This window comes from Haematobia irritans, chromosome 3 (genome assembly GCF_050003625.1).
Source record: "Haematobia irritans isolate KBUSLIRL chromosome 3, ASM5000362v1, whole genome shotgun sequence".
Taxonomy (NCBI): domain Eukaryota; kingdom Metazoa; phylum Arthropoda; class Insecta; order Diptera; family Muscidae; genus Haematobia; species Haematobia irritans.
The window spans coordinates 80,841,086-80,859,601 of record NC_134399.1 but is presented as its reverse complement, the minus strand read 5'-3'; the positions used below and the strand labels follow the sequence as shown (position 1 = coordinate 80,859,601).

Here is an 18,516-nt window from a genome sequence, read left to right as displayed (position 1 = left end):
AGCGTTAGATACAGGAAATTTATCATGAATGAATTTGATCAAACTATTTCACATATTTAATCTGATTATGCCGATCTGATACACAACAAAATTGTTATGTCATATAAGATTTTCTTTAATAATTGTTAAGTAATTCATCTCATGTAACTGAATTTTCAATAAAATCTTTTCTAATCTAATCTAAACACAAATTGCCAATTTTTGGAGCTGCGGGCACGGTTGCCACTCGTGACAAAAATAATCTACCAAACTTTGAAGAAAATTTTACCACCAATCTACAAAATTAAATATTTTGAAGATTTTGTTCAAAATTTTGCGATTAATTTCGAATAAATAAATGACGAGTTTTTTTTTCGATATTGCATTTATAGAAAAATTTATCAAAATGTTATTTCTATAGAAATTTTTGTCAAAATTTTAATTCTATAGAAATTTTTGTCAAAATTTAATTTCTATAGAAAATTTTGTCAAAATTTTAATTCTAAAGAAAATTTTATTTCTATAGAAAATTTTGTCAAAATTTTATTTCTATAGAAGATTCTGTCAAAGCTTTATTTCTATAGAAAATTTTTGTCAAAATTGTATTTCTATCGAAAATTTTATCAAAATTTTATTTCTATAGAAAATTTTTTTTCTATAGCAAATTTTCTCAATTTTATTTCTATCGAAAATTTTGTCCAAATTTTATTTCTATAGCAAATTTTGCCAAAATTTTATTTCTATAGCAAATTTTGTCAAAATTTTATTTCTATAGAAAATTTTGTCAAAATTTTATTTCTATAGAAAATTTTGTCAAAATTTTATTTCTATAGAAAATTTTGTCAAAATTTTATTTCTATAGAAAATGTTGTCAAAATTTTATTCCTATAGAAAATGTTGTCAAAATTTTATTTCTATAGAAAATTTTGTAAAAATTTTTCTTGTAGAAAAATTTTTACAATTTTTTTTTGTCAAAATTTTATTTCTATAGAAAATTTTGTCAAAATGTTATTTCTATAGAAAATTTTGGCAAAATTTTATTTCTATATAAAATTTTGTCAAAATTTTATTTCTATAGAAAATTTTGTCAAAATTTTATTTCTATAGAAAATTTTGTCAAAATTTTATTTCTATAGAAAATTTTGTCAATATTTTATTTCTATAGAAAATTTTGTCAAAATTTTATTTCTATAGAAAATTTTGTCAAAATTTTATTTCTATAGAAAATTTTGTCTATAGAAAATTTTGTCAACATTTTATTTCTGTAGAAAATTTTGTCAACATTTTATTTCTATAGAAAATGTTGTCAAAATCTTATTTCTATAGGAAATTTTGTCAAAATTTTATTTTGTCAAAATTTTATTGCTATAGAAAATTTTGTCAAAATTTTATTGCTATAGAAAATTTTGTCAAAATTATATTTCTATAGAAAATGTTGTCAAAATTTTATTTCTATAGAAAATGTTGTCAAAATTTCTATAGAAAATTTTGTCAAAATTTTATTTCTATAGAAAATTTTGTCAAAATTTCTATAGAAAATTTTGTCAAAATTTTATTTCTATAGAAAATTTTGTCAAAATTTTATTTCTATAGAAAATTTTGTCAAAATTTTATTGCTATAGAAAATTTTGTTAAAATTTTATTTCGATAGATAATTTTGTCAAAATTTTATTGCGATATAAAAATTTTGTTAAAATTTTATTTCGATAGATAATTTTGTCAAAATTTTATTTCTATAGAAAATTTAGTCAAAATTTTATTTCTATAGAAAATTTTATTTCTTTAGAAAATTCTGTCAAAGTTTTATTTCTATAGAAAATTTTGTCAAAATTTTATTTCTATAGAAAATTTTGTCAAAATTTTATTTCGATAGAAAATTTTGTCAAAATTTTATTTCGATAGAAAATTTTGTCAAAATTTTATTTCTATAGAAAAAATAGAAAATTGTGTAAAAATTTTATTTCTATAGAAAATGTCAAAATTTTATTTCTATAGAAAATTTTGTCAAAATTTTATTTCTATAGAAAATTCTGTCAAAGTTTTATTTCTATAGAAAATTTTCTCAAAATCTATTTTTATAGAAAATTTCCTCAAAATCTATTTCTATAGAAAATTTCCTCAAAATTTTATTTATTTTTTTTTTCGAATGATCCCATCGCTAATTTTCGTCTCCATAACGTAGGTACAGCGTACACGCCATGATCTGGACGATGGCGGGGTGGAGGCAGAGGGATGTAACCAGCTACAGAGAAGGACTCATAAGCCAGATATATTACATTACAAGACTAAATACTAGCATATTAAAAAAAAAATTATTAGTTTCCAAATATGCTAAAATTCTGGACTTCATCATATCAATACTTAGGTTAGTGTCAATTAGTGGATAGATTGAATTAAAATTAATGCACATCCTACGAATAGGCTCCACAGAAGCATAATTCGAACGTTGAAAATCAATAAAAAGGAAGTGGCAATTCCTATATGCCCTAAAAGGAATATTTCTCCTAATCGTAGATATCAATTCCGAGCATGGAATATCACAACCATTTCTATAGAAAATTTTCTCAAAAATTTATTTCTATAGAAGATTTTGTCGAAATTTTATTTTTATCGAAAATTTTGTCAAAATTTTATTTCCATAGAATATGTTCTTAAAATTTGCTATTTACAATGAGATCTTTGCGAATATATATTTTATTAGATTGCATAAAAACCCTGCTACTTGCTTTTTAATTGATATTTTACTTTTGCAATATTTATGAATCTGTACGCGAGTAATCGATTATTTAAACGATGTAATTATTCAACACTAACTGTTGCCATGGAATTGCACAATAATGTTACACCGACTATCGAGTATGTGCATTTCCAGCCAGAAGAGGATAACAACGGTATTGTTCGAAAAAGGCGTTTGTGCAATCCATATCTCAATCTCTTCAAAAGGAAAAACATTACTCGTTCATTTAATATACCAAGAAAATACCACAAATCAAAAGTCTAAACTAAACTGGGTATATAAAACAGCATAGAATTGATTTTATCCTTTGATTTTATTTTGTGGGTGTAAAAAGGAGGTGTACTTCCTACTCCCAAAGGTACAATAAAAACATGAGAATTCAAGTACTAATTACGAATACCATTGTAGGTTAAACGAATTATTTGCTTGTCAAAGGTGCTAACTACGTTTGATTAGGAATATGTGAGGACATCGTCATTGAGTGTTGACTACAACTGTTAAGCTGTTGTGTGAAAGGAGCTGTTAGATTTGACACCAGTTTCCTTTTTATTCTCAATCAAGTAAGATATACTTTTCTATGCTCTGCCTTTTTTCGCCTTGTAGTTGTTTGCCAGTTTCAAGTCACTACATACATGAATTATTTTGTATTTTTACCTGCATCAGAAGCTAAAACTCGCAAAGATAATCGCCGTTCTGTTTATAAATCCGATTATATTGATATACGTCTAAGGCAAAAGATGTCCGATGAAGAGAATGAGGTTGAAAAGCAACCCGAGGAAGATACCGGCGATGATATATGGGGTGAAGTTATTGGTATGTTGCGACGACAATGTTTATACAACGATTGCAATTTAATCTATCTATACAATGCACTTGTCACTTTTTCATAGTTATTGCTTTTTGTGTGCGATTCGATAGTGTAGTAGCCTTTCAATCGCCTCCACATTATGTTTTATTTATTAGTTTAATAATAATTTTGTATTTGCATTGTCATTCAGAGTTTTTTTTTGTGTTAGAAGGTAGTTGATTGCATTTGTTTTCTTCGGAAAATTGTTGTTGTATCTTTTATAGCAAATATTTGTATGCACATTTTTGACGATTTTCTTTTATTACTCATAACGATGACGTCAATATTTGTAAGCTAATGATTAGGGTATTTGTGGCTGTAATAAAACCCCGATTGTGATATAACGGCGGGATTTTATATGAGATTTTTATAACATGAACACGTTTATATAAAACAAATATTTAAAATCTGCTGTTTCTACTTTTTTTAAATATTTGTATATTTTTGTGAGGCACGACAAGTTCTCGCTATGTACATAATTTTTTTTTCTAACAATTTGTATGCATCGTCATCTAAAGGTGTTTTAGGGATTTGATATGATTCATGGCAAATACTTGTTTTAAGTTGTTTTAAATAACTTTATTTTGTTGCTTAGTGTGCCAAATTGGTTAACAATTTAGATAACATTCTATGATTCTCTTTAAATTTGCTAACAGTGATATCGTTTAGGTTTAGATATAACTCATGTTAAACTCTGTTTAACAAGATAAGCCTAACTAGAAATAAGAAAACTGAATTTAAAAGAATTAAAATGAATTAATTAAGTAATAGTTAAGAATTATTAGAATAATGTTGGTAACTCTGCGCAACGCCCAACGTACTTTATTAAATGTAATAAAAAGTCTCCAATTAGCAAAAAAAAAACACTATTTAATGGCTCTTGTCTCTGAAGCACAAACCAACTCACTTGAGCATCAGAGACCGAAACGGTAAGAGTCAACGACTTCTTTCATCAATAAACCAACACCATCTTAAATTGAAATCTATTTCATTTCTTTTATTTCATGTTTGGGAAAATTTCTATTACAACTTGTGAGACGAATATTAACTTACAGTCCACTTTCTAAATAATCTCATAGTTGTACATGGTCCTTACGAACCTTCACGAGGAACGAAGCGATTGAAAATAGAAAACCCCTACGACATTTGGAGTTGAATCTTTTTATCATTACTGCGAAAATGCGAATATGTACCACTGGATTTTTTCAAATTGTCCCCTTTTGCTAATTTATTAACCAATCCTTTTCAACTTTATAACAAAGGTCCAACTAACTTGAAAATTTTCCGCTAAATTGGTTCAGTTACCAAAGTCTAGGAAGATAGGACATTGTCTTGCGTCATACCAAATGTTCCATTTACCATGTTAGTTCCATACACGTTTGTAATTTTTTATTTGTTTTTATTTTTTAAATGAAAAACTTAATTTTCTTAATGAAACAATGTTAAATTTTAGGCAACAACAAAAAATTACATTTTCCGCTTTATGGAAATTTATTTCGTGAACTTAATTTCTTTTTATTTGCATTAATTCCTAAAAATCCCTATTTATTCTTGTAGGAATTGGTTCACATTTAGTCCTAACTTCCAATAAATATCCGTCGTATATTATGCACATATGATCATAGAGTTCACTAATATCCCTCCGATTTATGTGAAATTGTACAGAGAGAGTAAAATTGGTGTTAGCACATACTGTTAAATTTGCTTGACATCATCTTATATTTAGATATATCTCTACACAAGTCTTAAACCATTTCCAATTAAAAATATAGCGCTTGTCTACAGAAGGGATCACGTTTTGGTCCCAAGAAACAAACTCTCCTATAAACGTTTAACCCAATTGATTAGAAAAGAAATAGGCTTAGATTTAGACGCAGCCATTGTAGACGCATGAAGATTAAGGAATTGGTATTATTAAGCTATTGAAAAGAAAATGTCAGATATCCATCTTACAAGCCTGACTATACATATGTTTCAATGTCGGCCAATCCACATTTCCATAATCTCTAGCTGGGTGAGATGATTCAATTTGGGTCTTATATGCTAATTTCCTATGAAAATTACATACGAGAATCATTTTTCCCAATTTGAACCATTTTTTTACCACCACTGTGCATCATCTTCTCATATAGCTACAATTAATTTTTTTATTTTCATAATAAAAAATACAACTTCTGATATCTATGACAGTAAAAAATTTCCAATCTCTATTATGAGAAAGAATCATATTTGAATAATTAATCTACAATTAATTAGAGATATTCGTTTTTTGACCACAATCTAGACTCGGAAATTAATCTAACACTAAATATCGATAAGTTTCTTATCGGTATCATTGATAATGTCACATATTCTTTATATCAATATATTTTATGGTGGATTTTCATTTGTTTTCAAATAATTTATTTTCCAATCTACCCATAGATAGAGACATCTTTATGTCATTCTACTCATGTTCACACATATAAAAAAAACAATTATCAAGAATTAACACCTTTACACCTAATAAAAGAAAATTGTAAATGTACTCAAAATATACACTACTTCAATAAAGGTCAATTGAAAATTCCCCGGCCTACCATATCCTTAAATTATAAAGTATTTCCTCTTGAAGAGAAATATGTTACATACACATGAGTCTCTGTCTAACCGAATTCATCGTCGTTTTGTTTGTCTCTAATTTTGCACCAAAATTAAAAAAAAATTGGATCAATTCGTTCCAAAATTAAACTAGTCAGCAAAACGAGCACCCAAAAATTTAGTTGTGATACGAAAGTATGATTATAACAAAATTTATTTGAATGAAGAGATTAATACAAACAAAACCATCAATATAGCCAGCGGCTATTTGTTTTCAATAAATCTTTTTAAACCTTCCACTATAAGATGGGTACTAAATTTGTCATTCCGTTCGTAACATATTGAAATATTGGTCTCAGACCCCATAAAGTATTTATTTTCTCGGTCGTGGTGAAATTTGGAGTCGATCTTGATTGAGTCTGTTGAAATCACTCTAACTTTCGAATGAAACATGCTATCGACTTAAAACTTGACCCATGCATTTGTTATTTGTGTAAGTCAGATGGTATTACAAGTGGACCATATCGGATCTCGTTTAGGTATAGCCCCATATAAACCGATCCCCAGATTTGACTTCAGGACTAATTCTTACAATCAATTATGAGGACCATTAATTTCGATTGTTTTCTCTCATAAATTTAAAACAAATTGAACATTGGCGTAGCTGGCAACATCCTCGTAACGAGTAAAAGCTACAATGTGCGCTCATTGTGAAGATATCTCAAAAAGAGAAAAATAAATTCTTGTAGATAGGAAGGAACCAGAATATTTGATTCAATTATATATAATCATAGTTTGAAGAAATACTGCATGGTATTTGGTAGGACAAGATGACAAACCCATATAACCCCTTTAGCTATGCCTATACCATTAAGCAAATACCCACAATCAAAGTTTTGCTCAAATGAAAAAATTGTAATCACCTGATTTAGGTCAAAAACCTTTATTGTTAGCACCTAATTTTTTTTATATTTATTTTCATAATTTATTATGATTGTAAATCTTGTAATAAATAATCATCATGTCATTCATAGTTCTTAATTTGTTATTTTTAGTACATATTTTGTAATTCTCTTACAGCCTGTTCGTGGAATTTTCGTTCGCCTCGAGACGAACGATTCGTCAAAATTCACATATTGATATCTCGAAAACCAGTGTCTGTGAAAACCCAATTGTTTCCGTGTCGGGTATCGGGTTTTAATTTTATTTTTTTATTGTTTTTATACATTTTCATAGATTTTCCTATAGTTTTTTCATTATTCGTTTTGTTTGTTATTGTTGGTTTCTCTTCAATCATTATTGTTGTTTTTGATGTCTGCTTAAAACCATGCATTGACTAAAGTACAAGTGTAGCTTAACCAAGGGAGGAAAAGTATGCTTGTCAAATTTATTTGAGCAAAGCCCTATAGATTGCAAGATGGTTGGATGTACAGCTGTTTCGGAATTACCACATTCCTCATCAACATCCTCTACTTGCAGCAAAATAACAACCAATTATCAGAATAAATTCGGGTAATTCACTCAACCCAAAGTGAACTACACTTGAACCTTCTGAAAAAAGGTTTGATAGTCGGCTATTGCCTAAACAAATTTGCATTATTTTAATATCCAAATTTATTTTTTAACTTAAAACGGCCAAATAGGGCATTTTTTGAGATTTGTCGAAAAGAACATCATCGGAAGAGGGAAAAATTGGATGGAGTAAGGGTTGCCAGTATTGGGGATTTTTTCCCAAAATCGGGGATATTTTTTAGTGCTCATTACTTGAGCACTCGGTCCTAAATGTTGCCCTTTCATCACAGATTTGGAAAATATATCCCATAAATACAGAAATGATGAAAATGGTTCACCTTCATATTTGTCTATCACCCAATTTTATTACTTGAGGTATTTTTAAGTAAATTTTTGATCATAAATACACGGTGACTGAACTCCCATTTTCATTTCTCAAACATTTGGAAGACGATCACCGGTGCTGTGTTTGGAAATCTTGATCTTATGACAATATATTTTAATTTTTACTGAATTGATAACGCAGAACATATTTCTTTATTATGCCCTGCGCCACACTGTGGAACACAGGGTATTATAAGTTAGTGCATACTCGTATGTTTGTAACACCCAGAAGAAGACGGGATAGACATATGGTGTCTTTGGCAATATTGCTCAGGGCCGGCCCCATGTCCGTCTGTGTGAGAACACATTTTTGTGATCCAAATAGAGGTCGCAATTAAAGTCCAAGCGACTTCAAATTTAGCACAATTATGTGTTTTGGGTCAGAATAGAACCTTGTTGATTTCGGAAGAAATTGGTTCAGTTTTAGATATAGCTCCCATATATATCTTTCGCCCGATATTTACTAATATGGCCCCAGAAGCCAGAATTTCAGCCTTATTTGCTTTAAATTTTGCACAAGGAGTGCAAGTGATAGTGTCGTATAGTGTGCAGGGAGTAGAATTAATATTCTCGATATACATGCCAATTTTGGTTGAAATCGGTTCAAATTTAGATATAGCTCCCATATATATCTTTCATCCGATTTACACTCATATGACCCCAGAGGTCAAATTTGTAATCCAATTTAAGTGAAATTTTGCACAAGTAATAGAATTAACCCAGCAAAAACTAGGTAACCACATCTCATTACAATTGGCATTACCAGGAGTAATGCTGTCATTACACGTTGCATTACATTGCGGTGAGTTATAATGACTTACTTGTAATGACAAAAATAAATATAATGCCTAATAATTTTCGAATAGTTTTAGGCAGTTGGCTTAATGAAATAGAATTTAAAGGATTGAATACTTCTTAGTACGAATGAACTGAAATATTTTTCTATGCTAAGTGTTATTCGTACGAATGATAAGCTTTCTATAATAAAGGAAGTCAGAGTTATCATTTTATAAGAAATTTTACTAAATTTGGTTTTAGTTTTTGTTCGGTTTTTGTTCATTTTTACGAATGCTTTGTTATCAGTGGATAAAATTTTCCTGTTCAGTAGTAAATTCGTATACCCTGCGAAGAAAACAGTATTAGTAAAATGCCATAAATTTTTTGTGATTCAATCACGAAATTAATTGATACAATTAATTTGTAATTGAAATGTCTTCAATCACAGAAATGTTATTAATTGATACTATTATTTTTGTGATTGATTTTTATTTCAATTAAAAAATTTGTTGAATAAATTAAATTTTTAATTGAATATTTTTTAAAACTCAAATAAAATTTTAATTGGAAAAATTTTCGTGAAATTTTTTTGTGGGTAGTTAATGAACTATTCCTAACTGCTTTCAGGATAGGATTTTTTTTACTGAAGCAAGTAAATTTTATTATTTCACACAATAACACTAGTTTACAAAAAAATAAAAAATTCATGTACACTTAATGAAAGGCAAATTTTCTTATGTATTTTGATCTGCTGAATTCGAAAAAAAATCAAATTTTTTTTTTATGGAACGACATTTTTCGGTCGTTTTTCTTCTAGTTGATCTTATTACTTACGTTAGAGTATCATCTATACGATCATGAACTTCTCTTCCAGACGTTTTTTCAATGGTTTATACTTTTCTGGCGGAAAAGGTCCTTTGTAAATTTTTTGAAAATTTGGCTTTTCGCATCGAAAATTTTTAAACCACTTAACTTATCACAGATACAATTGTACCCGATTATTCGTCATTTTAATACCTTTCATTTAAGTACCAACAACGATATAATCGGACATTTTTAACTCGAGATATAATTTGTTTAGAGAGAAAAGAGCGAAAAAATAAAAATAACAGGATATCTCAAAAACTACTCCATAGAAAATTTTTAAACATTTTTTTTTCGAATTCAGCAGATCAAAATACATAAAAAAGGTCGGCTCTCATCAAGTGTACATTTTCAGTGTAAACTAGTGTAATTTAACTTAATGCAAATAAAATGGCTAATCTAAATGGATGAATATTTTTTCCTTTAGTTTCGAAGACACTTTTTTCTGGGTGTAGTGCTCCTATTACACCATTACTCGCCATATTTTGATCCATTGTAATCGCAATAGAAATCAATATTTTCGTGATTTGGTTGCCTGAGACAATAAGTGGCTATTTTACAAGCTTTGGTGTATCTACGAATAAGTGATTACATATTATGTTATTATATGCTTTAAAAGCACTACTTATTTCATGGCCGAAAGTATGCCTGGAGAGAAGTACTTTCCTCCTAGGACATGCGTATGTAAATGTAATCCGGAGCGATGCCAATTAATAAGTGGTTATTATTTTTTAAAACGGCTTACCTACAAGATTACCGGGTAATGAGAGTTTTTGCTGGGTAACATTGTAGCTATGCCAAATTTTGTTGAAATCGGTTCAGATTTAGATATAGCTTCCATATATATGTTTTTGTGATTTCGGCAAAATTGGCCAAATATCCACATTTTCCATGTAAAAACGCAACTGTTAAGTCGAGAACTTGTAAAAGTGATTCCAATTTTTCTATATTTCTAATACATATCTATCGACCGATAAGTCATAAATACACGTGTGCAAAGTTGCCTAAAAATTGCTACAGATTTAAATGTTTCCCATATTTTTTTATTAACATTTTGTTCCACCTGAGGGTATCAGCCGACTTAAATTTTAAGTCAACAAAAGTCTAACCAATTTTGTCCAGATGGATTCAGATTTATATATATGTGTATATGGAAATATAATCTTTATATATAAACCCAACACATTTGACGGATTTGATATGGTATCGAAAATGGGGATCTGGAAATTGGTGCAGGGTATAGTATAGTCGGCCCCGCCTGACTTTAGACTTTCCTTACTTGTTTTTTCATAAAAACTTGTCAAAAAGGTTTTGAGATTTGTGTAAAGAATTTTTATTTAAATTTGTTATTTTTGGGGACGAAAGCGTCATAATTTAAGAACAAGAGCCAGAAAAATACCGGTAACATTGGATGGAGGATCTCTGGATGTGATTAAAAAGTACTGCTAGAATTCTTATTTTGCTATAAATTATTTCACTTTCTAGTCTTTTACGTACTTTTCATAGGGAAATAAGAAATTCATAAAATGCATAAATCTCAGTTTATTGTCATGGTTTCGTTTCTAAAGAAATTATTTTGCTTTAAAAAAAATATAAAAACCTGTTTTGTATTTTCTATATTGAGTATGTGTTCGTGTGTGTTTTTGTATTTCTTCCCATGTACTTCAACATTTGGCTTATTAAAATCAGCAAGCATAGATCTCCCAACATCACGCTATTTATTCAGCTTTAATTTGTTAAAGTGGGTTCAAATTTATTTTTTTTTAATTCTACATTATACTAATATAAAATATAGGGTTTAGTTGTACTTGTAGTATTTTCAATGAAATAACATTTTTAACGGTCAAAATATGAAATTTACTCTCACATCACAGATTGTGTGTCTTCTAATAATTTTAAGGGCCAAAAATAAAAGTAACAATAAAATAATGCCGCCATACCAAGTTACAAAGATACATTTGAAAACATCTCCATCTCCATCATCACTATCAGCAACAATATATTAAAAAATACGATGATTTCATTCAGTTATTTGTTGCTGGTATTGTTTTTTTTTTTCGCCATTTGGCCAAGCAAAAACAATTTTTGTTTTTCCATATTGTTTCAGTCATCAGTCAAGTGGAAGAGAACACGAACGCGGAGTGTCGTGTAGTTAATAGAGTGATTTGGAAAGCGGAATTAAAATATTGTAATACTTTCAAAAGCGATATACAATTATTAAATTCCCGAATGGTAGTTGTGGCAGTGGTGTTCAAGCCCACAAAACTTATTATTTAAAACATAATTTATAAAACCCATTTATTGGAAATGGGTGGTGTGTTATCCCGGTGTCGGCCAAAGAAATTTAAAATAGAAATTCAAGGTATATATTGTAATGCCATGTCAAGTGTGGTTGTAATCGAAACCCTGCAACAAGTGCAGTATCCCAAAGCAATTGTACATTGCCTGTTTGACCGTCGTTTCTAAAATAATTTGATGAAATTAAATTAATTGCAAAAAGGTTTGTGGTGGGGAAGGTGTGAATGTATTTGCAAAAAATAGATATAACAGTGTTGAAATATAGAATTAAAAATTTAGTTAACCTTGTGTCAAGAATGTAAGAAATTGAAAAAAAACACAACAAAACCTGTTTCTAGACTTAGAATTTGAATAGTAAAGACATTTGTGGGATCCCATCCCACATGTCACGAATAATTTTTTGAAAGATCCTAATGCTTTGTTTCAGTCCATCTCCAGTAATAACGCGTGAGAGTGAAAAAACTTGTGCGCAATGTATTAGCCATAATTTTGATTAGCGCTTAAAAAAATTAATTACATTGCCAAAATGTATCAGAATTTGAATTTGCACAGTTCAAAAAAGTATTGGAAATCAAGAAGTCTTAACTACAATGACTATAAATTGGAAACTTGGGTTTGGAAGAGCAAAAACTCTTGTATTACATCTTGATAAGGCAGAAAGAATTGAGCAACTGTTTCTAAAGATCTTGCAACACTACCTACGCACAAAAAAATATCACCAAAATATTTCCAATTAAAAAGTTAATTGAAGATGAAAATGTTTTCAATTGATAAATTAATTGATACAATTAACTTTTTAATCATGATAGAAACATTAAGTTAATTAAGCCAATGATTGAAAAATTTAAAAGTTTTAATTAAAAAATTAATTGATACAATTAACTTTTTAATCAAATTCGGAAGACTAATTCAGTTAAGAAAAGTGCTGATTTTTTTTTAATTTTTAATTAAAAATGTATTTCAAACAATCATTTGTTAATCCACATAAAAACTCTAAGTCAATTCAGAAAGTAATTAAAAATAGTTACCTTTTTTAATTAATAAATTAATTGAGTTTTGCAATCAACATCAATTAAATTTTTAATTGAATCAATTAAAAAATTAATTGAAATTTGCTGAAAAAATCAATTGATTTTTTAATCAAGAATTTTTTCTATGCCCAATTAAAACATTTCAATTAAAAAATTTAATTGGATCAATTAATTTGGTGATTGAATCAGAAAAAAAATTGTGTGTAACAAACAACTTCCAAGTTAGCTAAATGTTCTGGTTTTTTGTGCAATCGAGTCAATGCCAATGTTAAATTTAAATCGTATAGAGTTCAAACAATTCTAAATAGAAATTAGCATGAAACTTAAAAGACGAATTTTATATTGTAATGCGGGATTGACAACGAATGGCCTATTTCGGGATTAACGCATCAGACAATACCGAAACTATATTCATGTCATAACTTAATTCCATGCTCACAATACGGTTGCCCTTCGTTCCAAAAATAATTTACCAAAATTTGAAGAAAATTTTACCACAAATCTAACAAATTCAAAAAAAAATATTTTTCTTTTTTTGAAGTTTTTAATCATATTTCGGTGGTAAATTAATTTTATTATTACATCTTGCAGTCTATAGGGCTTTGCCCAAATAAATTTGACAATCATTATTTTCCTCTGTTGGTTAAGCTACACTTGTAGTTTAGTCAATGTATGGTTTTAAGCTGAAATCAAAAACAACAATGATTAAAATTTTATTTCTATAGAAAATTTTGTTAAAATTTAATTTCTATAGAAAATTTTGTCGAAATTCTATTTCTATAGAAAATTTTGTCAAAATTCTATTTCTATAGAAAATTTTGTCAAAATTCTATTTCTATAGAAAATTTTGTCAAAATTCTATTTCTATAGAAAATGTCAAAATTTTATATCTATAGAAAATGTTGTCAAAATTTTATTTCTATAGAAAATGTTGTCAACATTTTATTTCAATAGAAAATGTTGTCGAAATTCTATTTCTATAGAAAATTTTGTCAAAATTCTATTTCTATAGAAAATTTTGTCAAAATTTTATTTCTATAGAAAATTTTGTCAAAATATTATTTCTATAGAAAATTTTGTCAAAATTTTATTTTTATAGAAAATTTTGTAAAAATTTCATTTCTATAGAAAATTTTGTCAAAATTTCATTTCTATAGAAAATGTTATCAAAATGTTATTTCAATAGAAAATGTTGTCGAAATTCTATTTCTATAGAAAATTTTGTCAACATTTTATTTCTATAGAAATTTTTTTCAAAATTTTATTTTGTATAGAAAATTTTGTCAAAATCTTATCTCTATAGAAAATTTCGTCAACATTTTATTTCTATAGAAAATTTTGTCAAAATTTTATTACTATAGAAAATTTTGTCAAAATTTTATTTTTATAGAAAAGTTTGTCAAAATTTTATTTCTATAGAAAATAAAATACTAACGCCAACAAAAATGCTATAAATAGAACGAACAAACTGAGCCTCTAGTGTTAATGAACGAAAGGGAATGGAACCAACATCCATTCCCATTTGTTCATTAATAGAGCAGCGGTTAATATAAATCCGGGTAATATAATCAATGATTATGAGCTGCTGCAACCGAGTGAAACGATCACGATCGAACTAAATTGATGAGTTTGAGCCAAATATTAAGTGATAAACGGCCACATTATTTGGAAAGGCACGATACGGTGATTTTGCAGCGCGATAACGCTCTACCACATGCTGCAAAAGCCATAAAGACTTCTCTTGAAACACTCGAATGCGAAGTCCTAACCCAAGCACCGTAGAGAACAGACATTGTTCCTTCTGGTTACCACCTATCCCGATTTTTTTAGCCCTGGACAGTCATCCTTCGTCAAAATGACGACGCGTAATTTCATTTTCGATTTAAAATGCATTATAGTCGATTGGAAAATCACAAATTTAAGTTATACTAAATGGACTATTTTATGAATTTGTGTTTTATACTAATTAAAAACAAATTGAATAAGAAAATAAACTCAATTTTGGTTCTTATTTTTGCTTACGATGGAAATTATAGCGTCTTGAAATAAGCCATAGTCAAAATGACGAAGGATGACGTTAGTGTACAAAAAATATGGATGACTTTACAGGGTTAAGAAAGCCTACAATTTGGTCGATTGCGCCATATTTTCTTTAGTCGCGGTTCAGAAAGAATGGGAAAAAGTAGTGGCTGTTTGTAATGACTAACGGACGTTGATTATAAACTAACCCAACCTATATATCGGCAGATGTTTCGTAACTACCTGTCCAAAATTTTGTATTGGCTGATAATGTAGAGCAGAAATATACAACTTCAGTTAATGGAATATAAAACTGTTTTATTTCCTGGTATGCTACCCAGTCATCTCGCTGAGATATTTGCGGTAATATCTCAAGATTTTCAGGATTTTTAAAAGTCAAAATAATCAACAACGAATTGAAATTATTAAAATTCCGTAAAAAAATAGAATTTTGCAGCCACAAAATGCATGGTGAAAACGTTGTAGTCACTTGTAATATTGTCTAATATGGAGCTCGCAAACCCAATCAATCCTAAACGTGTGACAATTTGTGGCCCGGCGGGGACAATGGACTCTAAATTCACGAAAAAGCGCTTGTATCAACAGGAGGAATGATTTAATGGATTTTGCGGATTAGAGTTGATTGGTATCGATATAGAGAACAACGTTTACTTTCAACAAGTTGGTGCTACGTGCTAAACCAGCAACGAATCTATAGCTCTAGAAGAGATGATCACAATTGAACACCAAGAACTTGTGATTAACACCTTTTGATTTCTTTCTTTGGGGCCAGGTTAAATACACCGTCTACCGACAACAGCTCAGCGTTGATTCAAGATCTCAAAGCTAGAAATCGTGATGCTATCGAGGATATGGAATTTGAATATGCAAAATTTCATCAAAAGAATGTCTGATATTGTCTTTCGTTACGAATGGCACACCTTCCTATCAAAAAATTAAATTTGTCTTTGAATGACAAACTAAGGTCTCTTATCGGAAGGCTCTTTAGTTAATAATTCGCTTTTGTGTCTACATTTAGTTTGTAATAACATTTATCGGGGAAAAAATTTTATAGTCGGTGGTTTATCCCCCTCTCAAAACTTTCTGGATGGAATGTTGTTCGAATCTCTTATCATACAAAGACCCTCCTTTGAAAACCTTTAATTTCGAAAATTTTTTCATACCTGGATGAAGTGATGATGTTCATGCAATTCAAATCACAAATAACGATAACCATTTTCATTTCTCATGCACCCTTTCATCAAATACTAAACACTTTGAACAAATCCTAATCAATCAAATACGAAATAACCATTACAGACGAATATGATTACGATTTGATTGTAATCGGAGGCGGTTCCGGAGGATTGGCCTGTGCCAAAGAAGCTGTAGCCAATGGCGCTAAAGTTGCCTGCTTGGACTTTGTAAAACCAACACCGCTTGGTACTAAATGGGGTATTGGAGGTACATGTGTCAATGTCGGTTGTATCCCCAAAAAACTGATGCATCAAGCTTCATTGTTGGGAGAATCCATTCATGTACGTAGACTAAAAAAAAACAAAAATGAATAGCAACGAAATCTAAATGAGAAATTGTAACAATTTTACAGGAAGCTGCTGCTTATGGCTGGGAAATACCAAACAAAGAAGCCATAAAACCTGATTGGGAAAAACTCGTGCAATCAGTACAAAATCATATCAAATCAGTGAATTGGGTAACACGTGTTGATTTGCGTGACAAGTAAGTGTTTGTTTTTCACCAATATGAAATGGAATCAAAAATTGGGGTTTCTCTCGTTTAGGAAAGTTGAATATATCAATGGTTTGGGTTCCTTTAAGGATCCTCATACCGTTGTGGCTAAATTGAAGAATAACACCGAACGAACTCTTACCGCCAAGCATATAGTTATAGCTGTAGGTGGTCGTCCCCGTTATCCTGATATTCCTGGGGCTGTGGAATATGGCATTACCAGTGATGATCTGTTCAGTTTGGATAAAGCACCCGGAAAGACTTTAGTTGTTGGAGCTGGCTGTAAGTTTAAGAAATAAAAGAAAAATCCAATATTGAGACAATTTTAACGTAAACAAAATCTTGCTTTTTTCAATTGAAATAGACATTGGCTTGGAATGTGCTGGTTTCCTTAAAGGTTTGGGCTATGAATCAACCGTTATGGTTCGTTCCATTGTTTTAAGAGGTTTCGATCAACAAATGGCCAATATTGTAGCTGACTCTATGGTTGAACGTGGTATTCCTTTCTTACACAAAACCATTCCAAAGTCTGTGGAGAAAACTGAAGATGGCCGTCTATTGGTTAAATATGTTAATACTGAAACACAAGAAGAAGGCAGCGATGTTTACGATACTGTTCTATGGGCCATTGGTCGTAAGGGTTTGGTAGATGACCTCAACTTGGGTGCTGCTGGAATTGAAGTTAAGGCCGATAAGATTGCTGTCAACGAAGCTGAACAAACTAATGTACCACACATTTTTGCCATTGGTGATATTATTCATGGCCGTCCCGAATTGACGCCCGTAGCTATACACGCTGGTCGTTTATTGGCACGTCGTATGTACGGTGGCTCCAAGCAAATCATGGACTACAGCGATGTGGCAACCACAGTTTTCTCTCCCCTGGAATATGCTTGCGTCGGTATGGCCGAAGAGGACGCTATTAAAAAATACGGTGAAGACAATATTGAAGTGTTCCATGGATTTTACAAGCCTACCGAATTCTTTATCCCCCAAAAGAGTGTACGTTATTGCTACGTAAAGGCTGTAGCGGAACGTAGTGGAGATCAAAAAGTCTTGGGCTTACATTATGTTGGACCAGTTGCTGGTGAAGTAATTCAAGGTTTTGCTGCTGCAGTCAAGTAAGAAATTTGAAAATAATTAAATCGTATGATTGTTTTTCTAATTCTATTTTTTTAATGTGTTATAGAGCTGGCCTTACTATGAAAATCTTATTGAATACTGTTGGTATCCATCCCACGACTGCCGAAGAATTTACTCGTCTTTCAATTACAAAACGCTCCGGATTAGATCCTACTCCAGCCTCATGCTGCAGTTAAAATGTTAACCAAGTTAATAACATCTATTTTAATTTGTAATATGTTTAGACGAAGAAAGAACGTAATTTAATTAAAAAAGATCATTAAATGTTTACGTTAGTTGGGGAATTTTAATTAGTAGAAAAAAAAAATAAAACTAAATTAGAGAACCACATATAACACAATTTTTGTAGTAGAGAAAGAAGGTCGTTTACCATACTCCAATTGATTTATATTCAACTTTTTCCCCTGAGTAAAATTATGTTATGTGATTTCTACGTTTTTTACGTTTATTTATTACATTTTTCATTTTCGTTTGACGTCGTCAAAATAAGCAAATACACCAAGGGATAACTCAGCTTATATTAGATTCACTATGTAAGAAAAATAAAATAAAACAAAATGTTTGTAATAATATCACAGTTAAATAAAAAGAGATAA

The 18,516-nt window shown here is 29.7% G+C and overlaps 2 protein-coding genes across 7 annotated transcripts in view; one reads left to right on the top strand and one right to left on the bottom strand.

The window, feature by feature from the left end:
• The window catches only part of sni (SDR family oxidoreductase sniffer), a 13,636-nt gene extending 10,140 nt beyond the window's left edge, over nucleotides 1-3,496 (bottom strand). Inside the window, exon 1 of the mRNA XM_075300810.1 lies at nucleotides 3,371-3,496. The gene's annotated coding sequence lies outside the window, so the exon portion shown is untranslated. The remainder of the gene's footprint in view (nucleotides 1-3,370) is intronic.
• Nucleotides 1-18,516, top strand: part of Trxr1 (Thioredoxin reductase 1) — a 20,994-nt gene extending 2,478 nt beyond the window's left edge. For 4 of the 6 annotated variants that reach the window (XM_075300806.1, XM_075300805.1, XM_075300807.1 and 1 more), the window contains 5 exons: nucleotides 16,349-16,566; nucleotides 16,638-16,768; nucleotides 16,830-17,059; nucleotides 17,142-17,898; nucleotides 17,967-18,516. In XM_075300806.1, the coding sequence (XP_075156921.1) occupies nucleotides 16,349-16,566; nucleotides 16,638-16,768; nucleotides 16,830-17,059; nucleotides 17,142-17,898; nucleotides 17,967-18,096 (1,466 nt within the window). In that variant the 3' untranslated portion in view covers nucleotides 18,097-18,516. Of the gene's footprint in view, nucleotides 1-3,333; nucleotides 3,530-11,808; nucleotides 12,043-16,348; nucleotides 16,567-16,637; nucleotides 16,769-16,829; nucleotides 17,060-17,141; nucleotides 17,899-17,966 lie in introns of those variants that run through there. The other 2 variants (XM_075300802.1, XM_075300804.1) reach the window with 2 other exon arrangements.